The 19123-nt window shown below is 46.4% G+C and overlaps 1 protein-coding gene and 1 non-coding gene across 2 annotated transcripts; one reads left to right on the top strand and one right to left on the bottom strand.

The window, feature by feature from the left end:
- Positions 1-1076: 1076 nt before the first annotated feature.
- Positions 1077-1178, bottom strand: LOC128586940 (U6 spliceosomal RNA). The gene has a single exon (XR_008380396.1). It is a non-coding gene; the product is annotated as a U6 spliceosomal RNA (small nuclear RNA).
- An 8351-nt stretch (positions 1179-9529) lies between these two features.
- Positions 9530-14006, top strand: LOC128585432 (uncharacterized). The gene is made up of 3 exons (XM_053590555.1): positions 9530-10021; positions 10364-12706; positions 12786-14006. Exons 1-3 carry the CDS (start codon positions 9530-9532, stop codon positions 13956-13958), a joined length of 4008 nt encoding a protein of 1335 aa, XP_053446530.1. The 3' UTR covers positions 13959-14006.
- The last annotated feature ends 5117 nt before the right edge of the window (positions 14007-19123 follow it).

A 19123-nucleotide genomic window follows, 5' to 3' on the forward strand; every position in this document is an offset into this window, starting at 1 on the left:
CAGCCATGAGCATGGTATATTTTTCCATTTGTTAACATCTTCACCTATTTCTTTTCTCAGAGCTTGATAGAGATCTTTCACATCCTTAGTTAGATACACTCCCAGACATTTCATCTTCTTTGGCACTATTGTAAAGGGAATAGAGTCCTTGATTGTTTTTTCCCCTTGACTATTGTTGGTGTATATAAAGGCTACAGATTTGTGAGTGTTAATTTTGTATCCTGAGACTTTGCTGTATTCCTTGATCACTTCTAGAAGTTTTGTAGTTGATTCCCTGGGGTTTTCCAGATATATAATCATAGTGTCTGCAAAGAGTGACAGTTTGATCTCCTCTGGTCTTATTTGGATCCCCTTGATTGCCTTCTCTTGCCTGATTGTGGTGGCTAAGACTTCCATGACAGTGTTAAAAAGCAGTGGAGACAGTGGGCATCCTTGCCTGCTTCCTGATCTGAGCAGAAATGATTTCAATTTTACTCCATTCAATATGATATTGGCTGTGGGTTTGCTGTAGATGGCCTCTAGGAGTTTAAGAAATGTTCCTTCTATACCTATTAAGTGTTCTGATCAAGAAAGGATGCTGGATATTATCAAAAGCTTTTTCTGCATCAATTGAGAGAATCATAAGGTCTTTGTTTTTTAATTTGTTTATTCGATATGTATTATATTTAGTAATTAGCTTTTTTTGTAGAAACTTTAGAATTTTCTACATACACAGCCATGTCATCTGCAAATAAAGGTAATTGTACTTCTTTGCTAGTCCATGACTTGCCTTACTGCCCTGGCTGGGACCTTCAGAACGACACCGAATAGAAGCCGTGAATGCAGTCGCCCTTCCCTTATTCCCAATCATATTGATGACCCCGTCTTTCACTATTAAGTATAACATCAGCTATGAGCTCTTCATAGAGATCCTTAATCAGCTTCAAGAAGTTCCCTGGTATTCACAGTTTCCTAAGAGGCTTTTGTCTTTAAAAAATATGAACCGGGTGGCGCCTGTGGCTCAAGGAGTAGGGTGCCAGTCCCATATGCCGGAGGTGGTGGGTTCAAACCTAGCCCTGGCCAAAAACCACAAAAAAAAAAATATGAACCATTTTGTGATTTTGTGTGTCATCCTTGCATAGGGGCCATGCTTATCTCTGTATCTTTCCAATTTTAGTATATGTCCTCCTGAAGTGAACACAGTTTTTATCTTTTTAAATCATAAATGTGCATTGAATTTTGCTAAAGGCATTTATTAAATTTACAGAGATGATCATGGGGACGTTTCCTCATTTCTGCTAAAGTTGTAAATTATACTTAGTGATATTTAAATGTTAAACTAACCCTGCATTCCTGGAATAGGCCCCACTGGATTTTCCTCTTTGTATATTGCTTTATTCATTTTGTTGATAGTTTATTAAGGATTTTTCCTTAATAAACAAAGGGACATTGGTTAGTAATTTTTCTTTGTCTGGTTTTGAAATCAAAGTAATATTGGACTCATAAAATGAGTTGGAAAATGTACCACACAATTCTATTTTCTCAAACTTCTGCATGAGTGAAGGATTGGAATTATTAGAATTTACCGGTGACACCATTAAAGCCTGGAAATTTTTTCTGTGAGAAAATTTGAATGTGATTAATTGAAACATAGATATTCAGGAATATTTCTTCTTGAACCATTGTTGGAAATTTGTGTCTTCCAATGAATGTTTCCAATTCATCTAAGTTTTCAAATGTATTTATATGGTCATTTATTATAATATCCTCTTACTATCCCTTTAATTAATACGGATCTCAGTAATATTTTCCCAGATACTGGTAATTTGAGCTGTCTTTTTTCTTGATCAGTCTATTGATTTTTTTTTTTTTTTTTATATAGAGTCTCACTATGTCGCCCTCAGTAGAATGCCATGGCATCTTAGCCTCACAGCAACCTCCAACTCTTGGGCTTAAGCAATTTTCTTGCCTCAGCCTCCCAAGTAGCTGGGACTACAGGCACCCATCACAACGCCTGGCTATTTTTTGGTTGTAGTTGTCATTGTTTGGCAGGCCTGGGGTGGGTTCGAACCTGCCAGCTCTGGTGTATGTGGCTGACTCCCTAGCCACTGAGCTACAGGCGCCGAGCCAGTCTATTGTTGTTGGGGGGTTTTTTGTTTGGTTTTGGTTTTGTTTTTTTTTTTTGGAGACAGAGTTTCACTATGTTGCCCTGGGTAGAGTGCTGTGGTGTCACAGGTCACAGCAACCTCAAACTTCTGGGCTTAAATGATTCTCTTGCCTCAGCCTCCCAGTAGCTGGGACTACAGGTGCCCAGCCCACCACAGCACCCAGCTATTTCTTGTTGTGGTTGACATTGTTGTTTAGCTAGTAGCTGGCCTGGGCTGGGTTTGAACCCACCAGCCTCAGTGTACATGGCTGGTGCCATAACCACTGTGCTACGGGCACCAAGCCCAGTGTATTGATTTTTTTAAAAGATTTTTTCACTAATTTTCTCTATTTTTCTGTTTTCTGGTTCAATGCCTTCTGATCTTTATTATTTTCTTCCTTCAACTTCTTTTGGGGTCAAACTGCTCCTCTTCCTCCGGCTTCTTAAGATGGAAACTTAGATCATTGGTCTGAGACCTTTCTTCCTCTTTAAGATGAGCTATAAATTTTCTTCTAAGCACTGCCTTAGCTGCATCCCACAAATTTTGAAGAGTTGTATTTTCATCTTTATTCAATTCAAAGTGGTTTTAAATTTCCTTTGTGATTTCCTATTTGACTCTTAGGCAATTTAGAAGTGTGTTTTTTCTCCATATATCTTCCTATTAACTTTTAAATCCATTCTTACAAAAAATACTCAGTATAATTTCAATCATTTTAAATTTATTAGGCTGGACCCAGCATGGTTCACCCATTGTTCTAGTGCTTTGGAAGACTGAGACCGGAGGTTTGAGGCACCCACCACAACACCCTGCTATTATTAATAGAGATGAAAATGTTAAGGGGTCTTGCCCTCGCTCAGGCTAGTCTTCCTGAGCTCAAGGTATACTCCCACCTCAGCTTCCCAGAGTGCTGGGATTATAGGTGTGAGTCACCTCACCCAGCCTGGAGTCTTGCTTTTATCCAGTTAGTCTAACAATTTCTGCCTTATAATTTCAGTGTTTAGACCCTTTATATTTAATATAACTATTAATATGCTTAGTTAACTCTACCATCTTAGCATTCATTTTTTATTTGGTTCTATCTTTTCTTTGGGGTTTTTCTTCTCTTTTCCACCTTCTTTTGTTAACTGAGGACTTTCTAGCACTCAATGTATTTTTACTACTGAAAAAACACTTCTTTATTTTTTTGTTTTTCTAGTGGTTGCTCTAGGATATAAAATGTGCATATTTTAATTATCACACTACATCTTCAAACAGTGTTATATTACTTCATATATCATAACAACAATGCACTGCCATTCCATCCTTTGTGCTACCATTCTCATACATTTCACTTCTCTATATGGTCTAAACCTCACCAAACACTGTTATTATTTCTGCTTCAAATAGTCACTTCTATAATAAATTATAAAATGAGGGGGAGAAAGTCTTTTATGCTTACCCTATATATATGTACATGAAATTTAAAACATTCTTCATTCCTTTTTGTAGAACCACATTCTCATCTGATATTTTTTCTTCATGAATAACTTATTTGTCATAGTTCAAGTCTACTGACAACAAATCCTTCCAACTTTTGTTTAAAAAAAAAAAGCCTTTTATTTTCTTTTCAATTTTGAAGAATATTTTCACTTGTTGCCAAACTGTCTTTTTTTTTTTTGGCACTTTAAAGGTGCCATTCCATTGTCTCCTGGCTAACATACCTTTGATGACAAGTCTGCAGTAATTCTTGTCTTTGTTGTCCTGTACATTCTTACTGTTTTTTGGTCTCTTTTCCTCCTCTGGCTCCTCTTAAGATTTTTCTCTTTATAATTGCTTTTCAGCAATTTATGTGCTTTGATGTGAGTCTGTGTGTATTCATTAATCCTCTTTAATCTTTGTCTTAACATTTTTGTCAAATTTAGAATAATGTTCACCATTGTTTCTTTTTTTTTTCTTTTGAGTCTTGCTCTGTCACCTGAGCTAGAGGGCAATGACATGATAATTCATTGCAACCTCAAACTCTTGGTCTTAAGCAATCTTCCTGCCTCAGCCTCCAGAATATCTGGGACTGTACATGTGTGCCACCATTCCTTGCTAATTTTTTCTATTTTTAGTAGAGACAGCATCCTGCTCTTGTTCAGGTTGGTCTCAAACTCCCTAACTCAGTCCATCCTCCTGCCTAGGTGTCCCAGAGTGGTAGGATTACAGGCAGGAGGCACCACACTCACCCCATTGTTTCTTTTAGTATATTTCCTAACATTCCCAAAAGGGTTAAGGAGATGCCAGTGCAGATTTCTGGAGCTCTTTTTCTGCATATCTCCCCCTTGTTTGGATTTCTTTTCTTTATTTTTTTCAACTTTCAGCTACCTTAGCCTCCTGGTACTCCAATCTCTCTCTCTCTCTCTTCAATTCAGTGAAACAACTGTGCTCTACTTGGGATCTCCTCCCTTACTCCAAGGTCTGAGATGTGCCTCCAGACAGAAATTAGGTGATAATAGCCCTCACCTCATTTGTTTTTCTTTGTTCAGGCATCACAATCCTATGCTACCTCTCATTCAATATCAGAGTACAGCTGTTTCATACATTTTCTCTAATTTCCAATTGTTCACAGTGGCGAGATAAATGTGGCTCCTATTACTCCATCATGGACTAAAGTGTAAGTCCATTATGCTTTTTTAAAAGACTCATTTACTGACAATTGTGGGAGGTGATAGGAACCAAATACATGTGTTCAATCTAACACATTTAACTGGAAAGCTACTTCAATTTTTAAAGTCGCAAACTTAAAACATAATTTTAAAATTAATAATTATTCAAAACAGTGAGAGGGATAAAATTGTTTTCAGCTTTTACCAAGGTGTCTGTGATCAGCTCAATGAGGATTGGCTTGAGCCATAGTCAGGTTCCACACTCAGTTGTTTTCTTTATACACTTTCAATAGGATCTTTTGCTAAAAGAATTGTGTAGGTCAGGGGAGATGGCTCACACCTGTAATCCTAGCACTCTGAGAGGCATAGTGGGTAGATTGCTTGAGCTCCTAAGTTTGAGACCAGCCTGAGCAAGAGTGAACCCCTGTCTCTACAAAAAAAAAAAACAAAAATAGCCAGGTGTTGTGGTGAATGCCTGCAGTCCCAGCTACTCAGGAGGCTGAGCCAAGAGGATTACTTGAGCCCAAGAATTTGAGGTTGCTATGAGCTGTGATACCATAGCACTCTACCGAGGACAAAAGAGTGGGACTCTGCCTCAAAAAAAAAAAAAAAAGAAAAATTAGCCAGGCTGAGTGCCCGTTGCTCAGTGGTTAGGGTGCCAGCCAAATGCTCCAGGGCTGGTAGGTTTGAATCCGGCTGGGACATGCTAAACAAACAAACAAACAAAAAAAAAATGGCCCGGCATCATGGCAGGCACCTGTAGTCCTAACTACTGGGGAGGGTGAGGCAAGAGAATCACTTGAGCCCAAGAGTTTGAGGTTGCTGTGAGCTGTGATGACACCACTGTACTCTACTTGGGGTGACAGAGCAAGACTATCTCAAAATAAAATAAAATTGACAGCTTTTGCCACTATAACACAAAGTATCACAAGAAACAGTGCTCTTGCGGAACATGCACAACCCAATAACGTCCAAGTTTCAATTATTTAACACTGGGTTTCCTATTCAAACTCTCGTTTTCAGCTAAATGTGCTATATCCAATCAACACTCTCAAATGGATTCATGGTGTATATTCATACTGTAAGCATACTACATATTTACACTTTCAACATTATTTTCTATTGCACTATTGATAATATTATCTTCAGCATTAATTCTATTCTTCAATGAACTACTTTTGAGTCATGAGATAATACAACACAAAAGGTCACAGTTTTTACTACAAAGATTTGCAACACGTGAAACAAATTAAAAACAATCTGTAACTGAAATTAGCTACGATAAACTGATCATATGGTTCTTGCAATAAATGCCATGAAACAAATACCCTGTTTCCCCGAAAATAAGACAGTGCCTTATTTTAAGGTATGCTCCCAAAGATGCGCTAAGTCTTATTTTCAGAGGATGTCTTATTTTTGGGGAAACAGGGTATTAATGAAGTAATAGAATTTCTATGAAAATCATGATATATATATACAATTTTTTTGAGACAGTCTCACTCTATCACCCTGGGTAGAGTGCCGTGATATCATAGCTCACAACAACCTCAAACTCATGGGATCAAGTGATCCTCTTGCCTCTCAGCCTCCTAAGTAACTGGGACTACAGGCATCAGCCACAACACCCAGCTAATTTTTCTATTTTTAGAAGAGACAGGGTCTCACTCTTGCTCAGGCTGGTATTGAACTCCTGAGCTCCGACAATCCATCTATCTGCCTTGGTCTCCCAGAATGGTAAGATTATAGGCGTAAGCCACTGCACCTGGCCTTAATACTATATTTTATTTTTTATTTTATTTATTTATTTATTATTTTTTTTTTTTCAGACAGAGTCTTACCATGTTGCCCTCAGTAGACTGCCGTGGCGTCACAGCTCACGGCAACCTCAAACTCTTGGGCTCAACCAATTCTCTTGCCTCAGGCTCCCAAGTAGCTGGGACTACAGGCACCCACCACAACACCCGGCTATTTTTTGGTTGCACTTGTCATTGTTTAGCAGGTCTGGGCAGGCTCAAACCTGCCACCTTCAGTGTATATGGCTGGCACCCTACTCACTGAGCTACAGGCCCTATAGCCCTATATTTCAAATTAGGTAAGTGTATGTGAACAAAATAATTTCATCAATTTTTCCTCCAAAGCCATATCATTTACAAACTCCTTGACAGATCACCAGTTTTATGGACCACCTTTGAGAAACTCCATTCCAGGACAGACATTTGTATGTCTAATCAGTGGTAGCAATTACTGATTTTTAGTGCTACATACATAGGAGGCATTTAATATCCATTTAATAAATTATTAATACTTGTTGGTTTTACTTATGTGTTAAGCATGATTCTAAATTTTGAGGATGCAGAAGTGAACAAGACAGAAATTGTTTACTATATAGACATGCTTCCTCTCTAATGGCGAAAGCAGACAACACAAAGGAAATAGATAATTTCAATGTAGTGAGAGAAAGTGTTACTTGAGGAAAGCAACAGTTACTTTAAATAGATGGTCAAGGGAAACCTTCCGAGGAGGTAGCATCTGAGCAGAGCGCTGAGTGATGAAAAGGAGACAGGCATTGGAGAGCTGAGACTGGTCCAAGTAGAATGGCCAGTAAGTACAAAAGCCCCGAGGCAGTAGTAACAGGCCCTCCTTTTTGAGGAACTGAAAGCTGAGGTGCCTGAAGCAGAAGAACAAGAGGAATGATGGAATTAAAGAGGCTGGGCATGCAGCCCGGTGCCAGATTAACAGAGTGTGGGCTGTGCTGAGGAGTTTGAGAGGCTGCTAGAAGGCTGTCAGCAAGGAAGCGACAGAGCTAATTTACCTTTAGAAAGACCACTGGATGGCTTGTGGAGCACTGAGGGTTGCAGAGAAGCAGAGTGAGCAAGGGCATTTCATAACCCAGCCAAGAGGCGACGAGGGTAGAAGCAGTGGGGATAGAGAAGTGGATTCACTTGGAGGCATCTTTCCTTTAGAACAGGTAAAGCTTGCATGTACTGAATGAATTAATGAATGAGATAATTAATGAATAGTTAGTAAAATGGGGAGATCCAAGAGGAGAAAGGTCAGCATATACTATAAGAGTTCAGGAAGGCTTTCTAGGGGAGGCAGAGCAATAGCTGGGCTTAAGAGATGAGCTAAGGCTAAGGAAAAGTGAAACCATAGGGATCTGATCTGGAACAAAATTGAGAGGGGAATGAGCTTCCACGTGTCTGAGGGCTCTTGAGGAACTCCCTGCCAGCTTGATGTGTTAGGATATCAAAACTAGGCCAACCCCCCTACTAAGATGACTCAACTGTCTGAGGATAACTGCCCCACCTGCGCGTGGGCTATGGCTATGTTTCCCGGAACGCTGTAACCGCCGAAACTGCCCAACTGCCCCACCTGCGCATGGGCTATGCGGTTTTTTCCTTTAAAAGGGGCCTGAAGCCCCAAACCAGGGCAGACTCTTGTAAAACAGTCCGTCCGGGTGCTGCACTCGAATAAAGCTTCCTCCTGCTTTTGCATCAAGGATCGGCTCCGCGTTTGATTGGGTGTTCTCCTCAATCCCGAGGGGTCTTTGAGACCCTTACATTTGGGGGTTCCACCGAGATTAGAGACGACCACCCCCTCAAGCGCTGGACCCGCTATCCTTGGAGGTAAGAGGCCTCTGTGAGTCTGTGTGGTCTGTCCATGTTCCGTGTCTATAAGTCTTTGTGCCGGCGTCAGGTTTAGGATATCAGAGCGGTATATTCGTTCAGGAGGACGTGCCGCTATCAGGCTGGGAGACGCCCCAGAATCAGGTCTGGGGGACGCTCCAGAATCAGGTCTGGGGGACGCTCCAGAATCAGGTCTGGGGGACGTCCCAGAATCAGGAGGTGACCACCTACTGTTGGTCACCGTCAGTGCGGCGACGGGCCCTTTGTCAGGATCCGGCCGTGTCCGGTCAGGAGGGCTTAGCCCTTTGGAAGCTGTCAGGTTAACGTGTCGGCCCTATTGGGTTCGGTGTCTGTGTTTTCTGTTTGTCTTCCTCTTTGTCTGTGTGCTGTCCTACGTTCATTTGTTGTCTCTTAAAATGGGTCAGGGGATGAGTACGCCTCTATCTCTCACCTTGGACCACTGGAAGGAGGTTAAGGGACGGGGGTCTAATCTCTCGGTCCTCATAAAGAAGGGACCGTGGCAAACTTTCTGCACCTCTGAATGGCCCGCCTTCAATGTGGGCTGGCCCCCTGAAGGTACCTTTAACCTCTCCCTTATCTTTACCGTTAAAAAAATTGTCTTCCAAGCAGGTCCTGGCTCGCACCCGGACCAACAGCCATATATTATCGTTTGGCAAGATCTGGTGTGGAACCCGCCCCCTTGGGTCCGTCCATGGCTAATACCAGCCACCTCACAGGTCTTAGCCCTCCACTCGCCAGGAGCTAAGAAGCCTTTGGAAGACCCCCAGAATGACCAGCTCCTCCTAGATGATGTCCAACCTCCTTATCCTCACCCCCCGCCGCCTCCAGGCGCCCCACAGGAGGAGGTCATACTACCCTCCGCGCCGACCCTTCCTCCCCCAGGAGGGCCGGTACGCGGAACCAGAAGCGCCCGCGGACGACGAGGAGAGTTTCCCTCCCCAGATTCCACTATTACTTGCCCCCTCAGAGCCTATGGACCCCCTCCTCCTCCCCCTGAAGATGAGGGTCCGCTCCCCTCCAGCCCCTCCAGTACTGGCCTTTTTCGTCCGCCGACCTATACAATTGGAAAACTAACCACCCCCCTTTTTCCGAGGAACCCCAGCGTTTGACTGGGCCGGTGGAGTCGCTGATGTTCTCGCACCAGCCCACATGGGATGACTGTCAGCAATTGTTGCAAACCCTCTTCACTACAGAGGAAAGGGAGCGGATCCTCCTTGAGGCACGGAAAAACATGCCCGGGGTGGACGGGAGACCAACGCAACTCCCAAACCGCATCGAGGAGGCTTTTCCCCTTTCCCGACCAGACTGGGACTACAACACAGCTGACGGTAGGGAGCGACTGACAGTCTATCGCCAGACTCTAGTGGCAGGCCTCCGGGGGGCAGCAAGGCGCCCTACTAATTTGGCTAAGGTAAGGGAAGTGACCCAGGGAATCACGGAGTCCCCCTCCGTCTTCCTTGAGCGTCTCATGGATGCTTTTCGCCGCTATACCCCTTTCGACCCAACGTCAGAGGGGCAAAGGGCCTCTGTTGCTATGGCATTCATAGGGCAATCCGCCTTAGATATTAGGAAGAAGCTCCAGAGAATAGAGGGCTTGCAGGACTATACCTTGCAAGACCTAGTTAAGGAAGCCGAGAGAGTCTACCATAAGAGGGAAACTGAGGAGGAGAAGGAACAGCGTAAACTAAAAGAAAAAGAAGATAGGGAAGTCAGGAAGGAGCGCAGACAGGAAAGGAATTTAACTCGCATTTTGACCACAGTAATAGGTGAGTCAGGACAAACTACGTTTAGGAGAAGGCAGGCAGGGAACCTGGGCAACTCAGGAAGACAGACTAGCCAACCACCACTGGATAGAGACCAATGTGCATTCTGCAAGGAAAAAGGACACTGGAAGAATGAGTGTCCCAAGCCAAGGGGTAAAGGGGACCCAGTTATCCTGACCCTCGGAGGGCATAACGCCTAGGGGCAACGGGGCTCGGAACCCCTCCCCGAGCCTAGGGTAACCTTGTGTGTGGAGGGGAAGCCCATTGACTTTTTAGTAGATACAGGAGCTCAACATTCTGTCCTGACTACACCAGTTGGGCTGGTAACGGGAAAAAAATCTTGGGTCATAGGGGCAACGGGACACCAACAATATCCATGGACCACCCATAGGACAGTTGACCTGGGTAGGGGAACAGTAACCCACTCCTTCCTGGTGATTCCTGAGTGCTCGATGCCACTCTTGGGACGAGATCTCTTGACCAAAATGGGAGCCCAAATCAGCTTTACCTCTGAGGGGCCCCAAGTAACTACAGCTTTAACCATCCAACTAAGTGATGAGCACCGGCTTTTTGAAGACACCAGGCCGAGCACCCAACCCCCGCCTGACTTACTTGCCAAGTACCCCCAGGTCTGGGCTGAAACAGCTGGGACGGGACTGGCGATAAATCGCCCCCCCCTAGTGGTGGAACTGAAGGCAACTTCTATTCCTATTGCGGTCCGCCAGTATCCTATGCCCCGAGAGGCACGCGAAGGGATACGGCCCCACATCCAACGCCTTCTTCAACAAGGTATCCTACGAGCATGCAAATCCCCTTGGAACACCCCCCTCCTCCCTGTCAAGAAACCAGGCACCCAAGATTATCGTCCAGTCCAGGATCTAAGAGAAGTGAACAGGAGAGTGCAAGACCTACACCCCACAGTGCCAAACCCCTATAATCTGCTTAGCTCCCTCCCCCCAGATAAAACCTGGTACACCGTCTTAGACCTCAAGGATGCCTTCTTTTGTTTACGCTTACACCCTTCCTGCCAGGACATCTTCACTTTTGAATGGACAGATCCGGATAGCGGCAGCACGGAGCAACTCACCTGGACCCGACTACCGCAGGGCTTCAAGAACTCTCCCACCCTCTTCGATGAGGCACTTCATAAAGACTTAGCCTGCTTTCGTGTCCGCAACCCAGAGGTAACCCTCCTACAGTATGTAGATGACTTACTACTTGCAGGGGATACCGAGGAAGACTGCCAACAAGGCACAGAACGTCTACTTCAGGAACTAGCAGCCCTAGGCTACCGAGTGTCCGCTAACAAGGCCCAAATATGCCAGAAAGAAGTCACATACCTCGGTTACCAGCTCAAAGAAGGGAAAAGATGGCTGACGACGGCAAGGAAGTATGCAGTAACGCAGATTCCACCCCCCCGGACACCTCGTCAAGTACGTGAGTTTCTGGGAACCGCAGGGTTTTGGCGTCTCTGGATCCCTGGTTTCGCTGCTCTCGCTGCTCCTCTTTATCCCCTTACTAAAGAGGCGACCCCATTTCTATGGGGTCCCCAACAACAGCAAGCCTTTGAGAGTATTAAAAAGGCGCTACTATCTGCTCCAGCCTTAGCTCTGCCTGATGTAACTAAACCTTTCACCTTGTATATTGATGAAAGGAACGGGATAGCCAAAGGAGTTTTGACCCAGTCTCTAGGACCATGGCAGAGGCCAGTTGCTTACCTCTCAAAAAAGCTCGACCCAGTCGCCAGTGGCTGGCCAATGTGCCTGACAGCAATAGCGGCAGCCGCCGTGCTGATCAAGGATGCTGACAAGCTAACCATGGGGCAAATCTTGACAATAATTGCCCCACACGCTCTCAAAAGCATTGTCCGCCAACCCCCTGACCGATGGATGTCCAATGCCCGCATGACTCATTATCAAAGCCTCCTGTTAGACGAAGACAGGATTCGCTTTGGCCCTCCTGTCACCCTTAACCCGGCTACTTTACTACCGGAGACTGGGGCCTCAGGAGAGGTCCTGCACTCCTGCTCTGACATTCTCGCCGAAGAAACAGGCACACGGCAAGATCTCCGTGATCAACCTCTACCAGACGCACAATTCACCTGGTTCACGGATGGAAGCAGCTACCTCTTAGAAGGTAAGCGAGTCGCCGGGGCTGCCATAGTGGACACTGAACGAACTATATGGGCCGAGCATCTACCTGGAAACATTTCAGCCCAGAGGGCCGAACTAGTCGCTCTGACTCAGGCCCTCCGGTTGGCAGCAGGCAAAAACGTAAACACCTACACTGATAGTAGATATGCCTTTGCCACGGCCCACATACATGGGGCTATTTACAGGCAACGGGGGCTGCTCACCTCGGCGGGAAAAGACATTAAGAACAAGAAGGAAATTTTAGACTTACTGGAGGCCATACACCTCCCAAAGAAGGTAGCCATAATTCACTGCCCCGGACACCAAAAAGGGGCCTCCAGCATAGCCACCGGGAACCGCCGTGCGGACCTCGCAGCCAAGCAGGCTGCCCAAGGCATTCCCACCTTCTCAGTGTATCTGCACCCCCCCCATCGCAGCACCTCCCACCTTAACTTTCAACTATGCGGAAGCAGACTTCCAGAGGATGGAGGATTTGGGACTCAGACAAGAGACCCCTGAAGGAGTCAGACGAACCCCTTCGGAAGACAAAATCCTACCAGAAGAACAAGCCCGGTCCTTCATCACCTACCTACACAAACTCACTCACTTGGGACCCAAGCACCTCCGAGCTCTAGTCCGATCCTCCCCTTACTATGTCATTAACCTGAATAAATTAACTGAAGAAATAACCAAGACCTGCCAACCCTGCCAGCTAGTAAATGCCCACCCCAGTACAGCAACCTACAACAAACGCCTCAGGGGAGACCGCCCTGGCAGCTACTGGGAAGTAGACTTTACTGAAATAAGACCTGCCAAATACGGGTATAAATACTTACAAGTGTTTATAGACACCTTTTCAGGATGGGTGGAAGCTTTTCCAACAAAGACAGAAACCGCCCAGATCGTGGCCAAGAAAATTTTAGAAGATATCATCCCGCGGTATGGCATACCTAAGGTACTTGGCTCAGATAATGGCCCAGCATTCGTTGCCCAGGTAAGTCAGGGACTGGCCAAAATCCTGGGGTACAAATGGAAATTACATTGTGCATATAGACCCCAAAGCTCAGGACAGGTAGAACGAATGAACAGAACTTTAAAAGAGGTCCTGACTAAATTATCCGTAGAGACTGGCATAACAGACTGGACAGTCCTCCTCCCCTACGCCCTCTTTCGGGTACGAAACACTCCTACCCCTTTCAAGCTGACCCCTTTTGAACTACTATATGGTGCCCCCCCTCCTTTAACTGCCTCTTATACCCCTATACCCGACTCTCATTCTTATCCGTTTCTACACACCAGACTAAAAGCCCTAGAAACAATACAGAAAGAAATCTGGAGCCAAGTAGCTGAAGCATACATCCCCGGTGATCTCCAAGTGCCACACCAGTTCCGAGTTGGGGACTCAGTCTACGTCAGACGACATCGAGCCGCCACCCTGGAACCCAGGTGGAAGGGACCATACATAGTCCTTCTCACCACCCCGACTGCAGTCAAAGTCGATGGCATCTCATCTTGGATCCATGCATCCCACATCAAACCCGCCCCGCTGTCTGCAGGCCAGCAATGGACGGTGGAGAAGATGGAGAATCCCCTCAAGCTCCGTGTTAAACGGACTTTTCCTCCTGATTCTAGGCCTCCCTCTGATAAGTACCCAAAGCTATAACCCACATGAGCCCAAACGCTTAACCTGGCAAGTCCTTACCAGCCGAGGTCAGGTAGCCTGGGAAACCAAGGGGGAACACCCCTTACATACCTGGTGGCCTCCCCTCACCCCAAATGTGTGTGCCTTAGTCGCAGGTTCAAACACTTGGGACATCCCTGAACTAAGCATTGAACAGGCTCTAGCTCGTGCCTCCGGACCCCCGGCACGCATCCGGTATCTCCTGGGGTCAGTAGACACGGGAAGCGGTGGAGCCATAGGATGCCAGACAACTGGGCATCGCACTCTTTTGAGCTGCACTCCCTTTTATGTCTGCCCCAAAGATGGACAACCCCCAACCCTTAAACGGGCTTGCGGGGGACCTGGCTTTTATGCAGACCACTCGGGAGTAATTCGAGATTCTATGTCCAAACTTAGAGAGCGTCTCGACATCCGTAAACGGGAACGAGAAGCCGCACAAAGCTGGTTTGAAAGTTGGTTCAACCGATCCCCCTGGCTAACCACTCTCCTGTCCACACTCACAGGCCCCCTCGTCCTCCTATTTCTCCTGCTCACTTTCGGCCCTTGCATCCTAAACAGGCTAATCAACTTTGTAAAAGAACGCATTAGTGCGGTCCAAGTATTGGTACTTCAGCAGAGGTATCAACCACTCCCCCAAGATTCCTCTCAGTTTCAGGATTGAAACTTCCCCAACAAAACAAAGGGGGGAATGTTAGGATATCAAAACTAGGCCAACCCCCCTACTAAGATGACTCAACTGTCTGAGGATAACTGCCCCACCTGCGCATGGGCTATGGCTATGTTTCCCGGAACGCTGTAACCGCCGAAACTGCCCAACTGCCCCACCTGCGCGTGGGCTATGCGTTTTTTTCCTTTAAAAGGGGCCTGAAGCCCCAAACCGGGGCGGACTCTTGTAAAACAGTCCGTCCGGGTGCTGCACTCGAATAAAGCTTCCTCCTGCTTTTGCATCAAGGATCGGCTCCGCGTTTGATTGGGTGTTCTCCTCAATCCCGAGGGGTCTTTGAGACCCTTACAGATGTGAGTATTGGTTATTGAGGAACAAACAGGATAGTGGGGTAGGTGAGATGGGGAGGGACTAGACCATAGACGATCTAGAAAGCCTACAAGAGTGGACACTGCACCCACCTTCTACTCAAGCCCCTGGACAGCTGTCCCATGGGCCTCCTACCAAGCTGACTGGCACAGAGCCCTTTCTGCGAGTTCTCTGCCTGGACTCAGGACCTCATCTCATTGCCTCCCAGGAGAGGTCCAGAGTGCTCAATGACTGTACCAATGTCAAGATGACTGGTGAGTCAGTGGGCTGGGAGCTGGAACAGGTCCTGGCCACATACACCATCCTTAGCAGTTATAGCAACTCTATAAATGCCTCTGATAACAAGTAAATTATCTCATAAACTCTGAGCTGGAGGTATCAGTCTGTCTCTGCCAAAGGTGGTGAGTTTTTGCAAGTTCCAGATGGAAAGTACCTCTAGGCCGACCACCTACCCCTAGGCAGCTGCTGCTGCCCCTGCCTCCTCCTCCCCTCCCATTCCTCAGCAGTCTGGCATGCCTCCTCCTCCCTTCCCATTCCTCAGCAGTCTGGCATCCTTTCCTGTCCCCACCAAGGAAGGAAGAGCGTGCACCACAACTCCACAAGAGCCCCTGTTGTACCTACAGAGGAAGCTTGGATTTTAAAGCCAGACTCTCTCAGAGAGCCCACTGAGGTGATAAGGCTTATATTCCTAGCTCTGTCCCCCTCTGTGACTGTAACAGATGCTTCCCTGCAACACAGTGCCAGCTCAACTGTGAGCCCTACACAAGCAGGGACACTGAATGTCTCATACCTGCTTGTCCCCAGCAGCTCACACAGTGAGTGTGCAGAATGCATTTAATAAATGAATTGCCCCTGATGTGGATTTGGAGTATGGAACACAAAACCTGCTCAGTGGCCAAATAGCTCTCCTGGAGATCTGCCCCCTTCCTCCTCCATGGAAACAATGGCTGGCTTTTCCTCCCTTGTGTATAAGGGCATGGTTCAACTTCCACCCTTTACAGTGAGGATTCTTATTCAAATTTTACCAATGAGGAATCTGAAGGTCAGACAAGGTAAGGTCACACTGCCAGCAAGAAACAGAGCCGAGACTCCCAGGGCTGACTGACCCCAAAGCCCTCCCTTTCAGATCACAGTCCACCACAGAACTGGGCTTGGCTAGGCCTTCTGTGGGGGCCAAGGACACAAGGACCGCCCCCCACCCACCCACCAGCTCCCACCGCAGAACTGGCCTTGGCTAGGCCTTCTGTGGGGGCCAAGGACACAAGCTCCCCCACCCCAGGCCTTGGAGCAGGGATGCCACCTTGTGCTCTCCCCTTCCCAGGGGAGATGGTGATGTATCCTTTGACATCAATGTCTGCATGATAACGAGGAAAACAGGATTTGGAGCCAGATACATCTGGGTTGAAGTCCCAACAGGCTTTGTGCCCCTGGAAAGGCCACATAGCCTCTCAAGTCTCAGTTCTGTGAGGTGAAGAACTATTAAGTGGCGCCTCCTTTATAGGGCTGTCTTGGGCATTAAATGAGATGGCACATTTAAGGAGCTCACTCCACAACTGCCACCTGGCAATGCTCTTGAACAAGAGCTATCCTTTCCTCTTATTATTGGTCCTATTTGCTGCATGAGCAAATGGAGGGGCTTATAGCTAGAAGGGTGTCATCTCCTAACTTACAAACCAATACTACTTTTTTAGCTGGCTCCTCAAAAGCAAAAAGGTTGTTTTCCCCAAAACTGCTGATTTTGCCTTGAATATGTAGCTGTCTGGATCTTCCTCCTCTTCTCCTCCTCCCCCTCCCAGATTCTTACATTACCAATCTCTTTGCAGACAAATCAGACTGATCATCATAGAGCAACAGAAAGGGTCACAGGCAGAATGGGAGGTAAATACAATTCTTTCCACAAGCAAGACAAGCCCTCTGTTGGTGCAGAATCATGACTCACCAGAGACCTTTTACGAGGACCAGATGCTGAGCATGTCTGAATTGCTTCCAATTGCTTCTTCTCCGGTGTGTTGGCGGTAGGGAGGGGAACAACCAACATCTATATACATTTACCAGGAAATGTGTTTATATTATTTTCCAATCAGGTTTTGTGACAAGCCAGGCGTTCCACACCTAATGAGTACGCCTAACCCAGCCCATTGTCAACAGAGAGAAGTTTATCTCAAACCCAAAAGATTTTAAATCAAAATGGAAGTTAGAAGAGCATGATTCTCGGCATTATTGAGTGACAGTTATTTGGGGTTCAGGCTTCATCCTGAATGCCTTGAGAACAAGGCAATGAAGTCCTCCAAGGAAGGAAGGGATCCTTTATGGCCGGCAACTACTCTACATTTAGGCCTTTGAAAATTTCTGGTGTGGACTCTCACCACCCCGGGCCCATCCCTGAGTAGTCAAACAAGGCAATAGCCTTGCCCCAACCTGTGATTTGTTCCAGGGCCACAACTTGGGTCTTCCCCAAGACAGTCTGACCCAGAAACCTATGTGGACGCCTCACTCCCAGATGTTACATTTTGTGGTGTGTGGTCTCTGTCCTAGATAGAAGCCTTCTCACCTTGTCATCCCCACACTGTTCAATGTCTCCTCTCCTAAACACCAGCCATCCTCCTTCCTGCAAAGCTTTCCTTGGTGCCAGGGGATGTTCATTCCATAGCAAATCCTAACCCTTTTCACAGGAGGCTCTCTCCTTGCCTTGGCCTTCCCTGAGACCTGGTCACCATCTGATCACAGGCTTCTCCTGCAGCTACCTTCACTGATGGCTTTTTGTTCTCCCACACCTATATGTCAACCTGGGTCAGCAGAGGAGAGGCCACAGGTGGGGTCAATGCCCCTCTACAACATTACTTTCCTCCCCCATGCATCAGCCTTGGGGCTCATACCATCTAGCTACACAAGCTTCCTTGTAGTCCTCTGTCCCTCCACTCCTGCCATCTTCCTTGAATCCAGTGGGCAGGGAAAGGACTCTCCCATGCCATGCCTTACCTTCCTTATTCTGAGTGAGCTTGCTCTCCCACGTCTATCACCCACTGCCATAGCCACATTGTTGATCTTGTCACTGACAAACATGCCATTCTCTGACTCAGCCTCCCAGCCCTCTAGCTGTCATCTGGTTTTCAATCCCTCTGAGATCACTAGTCCCTTCATTCCTCCTTCTACTAGTCCATCCTCCCCCAAAAGGCATTCTTTCCTTTCCAACCCAGCTTACACTATCTTCTCATCCTTCCACGCCAGGCAACCAAATTCTTCTGTTGCCCCTCAACCCCCTGCACCATGTGCCATTTGCCTGCTCCCTTCTGCACTGGCAGCTAAGAACCATGGAAGACAATCACATACCCCACCTCCCCACAAATGTGACCATGCCAGAGGCTGTCAACCCTAATATGTCTATCCTCACCATATTAGAATCTTGATTTGAAATAAAAATCTTTGTAATATGATCTAGAATAAAAAGGTTCCCCAGTATTCCTCAGAGCTAGTCATGGCAACACAACTCAGTTCTGGCCAGTAGGATGTGAGTAAAATTATTGTGTGGCAACTTTTAGGAAATTGCTTTGCTACACCTGGGATCAGGGGTGATGGCTCATACCTGTAATCCCAGAGTTCTGGGAGGTTGAGGCAAGAGGATAACTTGAGCCCACGAGCTTGAAGTTACAGTGAACTATGATGGTGCCTCTGCACTAGAAAACCTGTCTCTTAAGAAAAAAGAAAAGAGGCCAGCACAGTATCTCATGCTGTAATCCCAGCACTCTAGGAGGCTGAGGCCAGAGGATCCCTTGAGCTCAGGAGTTGAGACCAGCCTGATCAAGAGCAAAACCCCATCTTTACTAAAAATAGAAAAATTGGCCGGGTGTGGTGGCAAGTGCCTGTTGTAGTCCCAGCTACTAGGGAGGCTGGGGCAAGAGGATGGCTTAAACTCAGGAGTTTGGGGTTGCTGTCAGCTAGCTAAGGCCATGGCACTCTAGTAAGGGCAACAAAGTGAGACTCTGTCTCAAAAAAAAAAAAAAAAAAAAGAAGCAGTATTTATGAAAAGTTACCATGATATATGTGCAAGTCCAATTTGGTAAGAAAGAAAATGAACATTTTTTTTATGTATGTGGGATGGCTAAATCAAGCTAAT

This window comes from Nycticebus coucang, chromosome 5 (assembly GCF_027406575.1).
Source record: "Nycticebus coucang isolate mNycCou1 chromosome 5, mNycCou1.pri, whole genome shotgun sequence".
Classification (NCBI taxonomy): domain Eukaryota; kingdom Metazoa; phylum Chordata; class Mammalia; order Primates; family Lorisidae; genus Nycticebus; species Nycticebus coucang.

Excerpts from the sequence above, each read along its gene's own strand:
- LOC128585432 (XM_053590555.1), top strand. The coding sequence starts at position 9,530 with ATGTTCTCGCACCAGCCCACATGGGATGACTGTCAGCAATTGTTGCAA. Across the intron at positions 10,022-10,363 it reads ACTATACCTTGCAAGACCTA|GGGCAACGGGGCTCGGAACC; the intron begins GTTAAGGAAGCC and ends CATAACGCCTAG. Across the intron at positions 12,707-12,785 it reads AAGGCATTCCCACCTTCTCA|GATTTGGGACTCAGACAAGA; the intron begins GTGTATCTGCAC and ends CAGAGGATGGAG.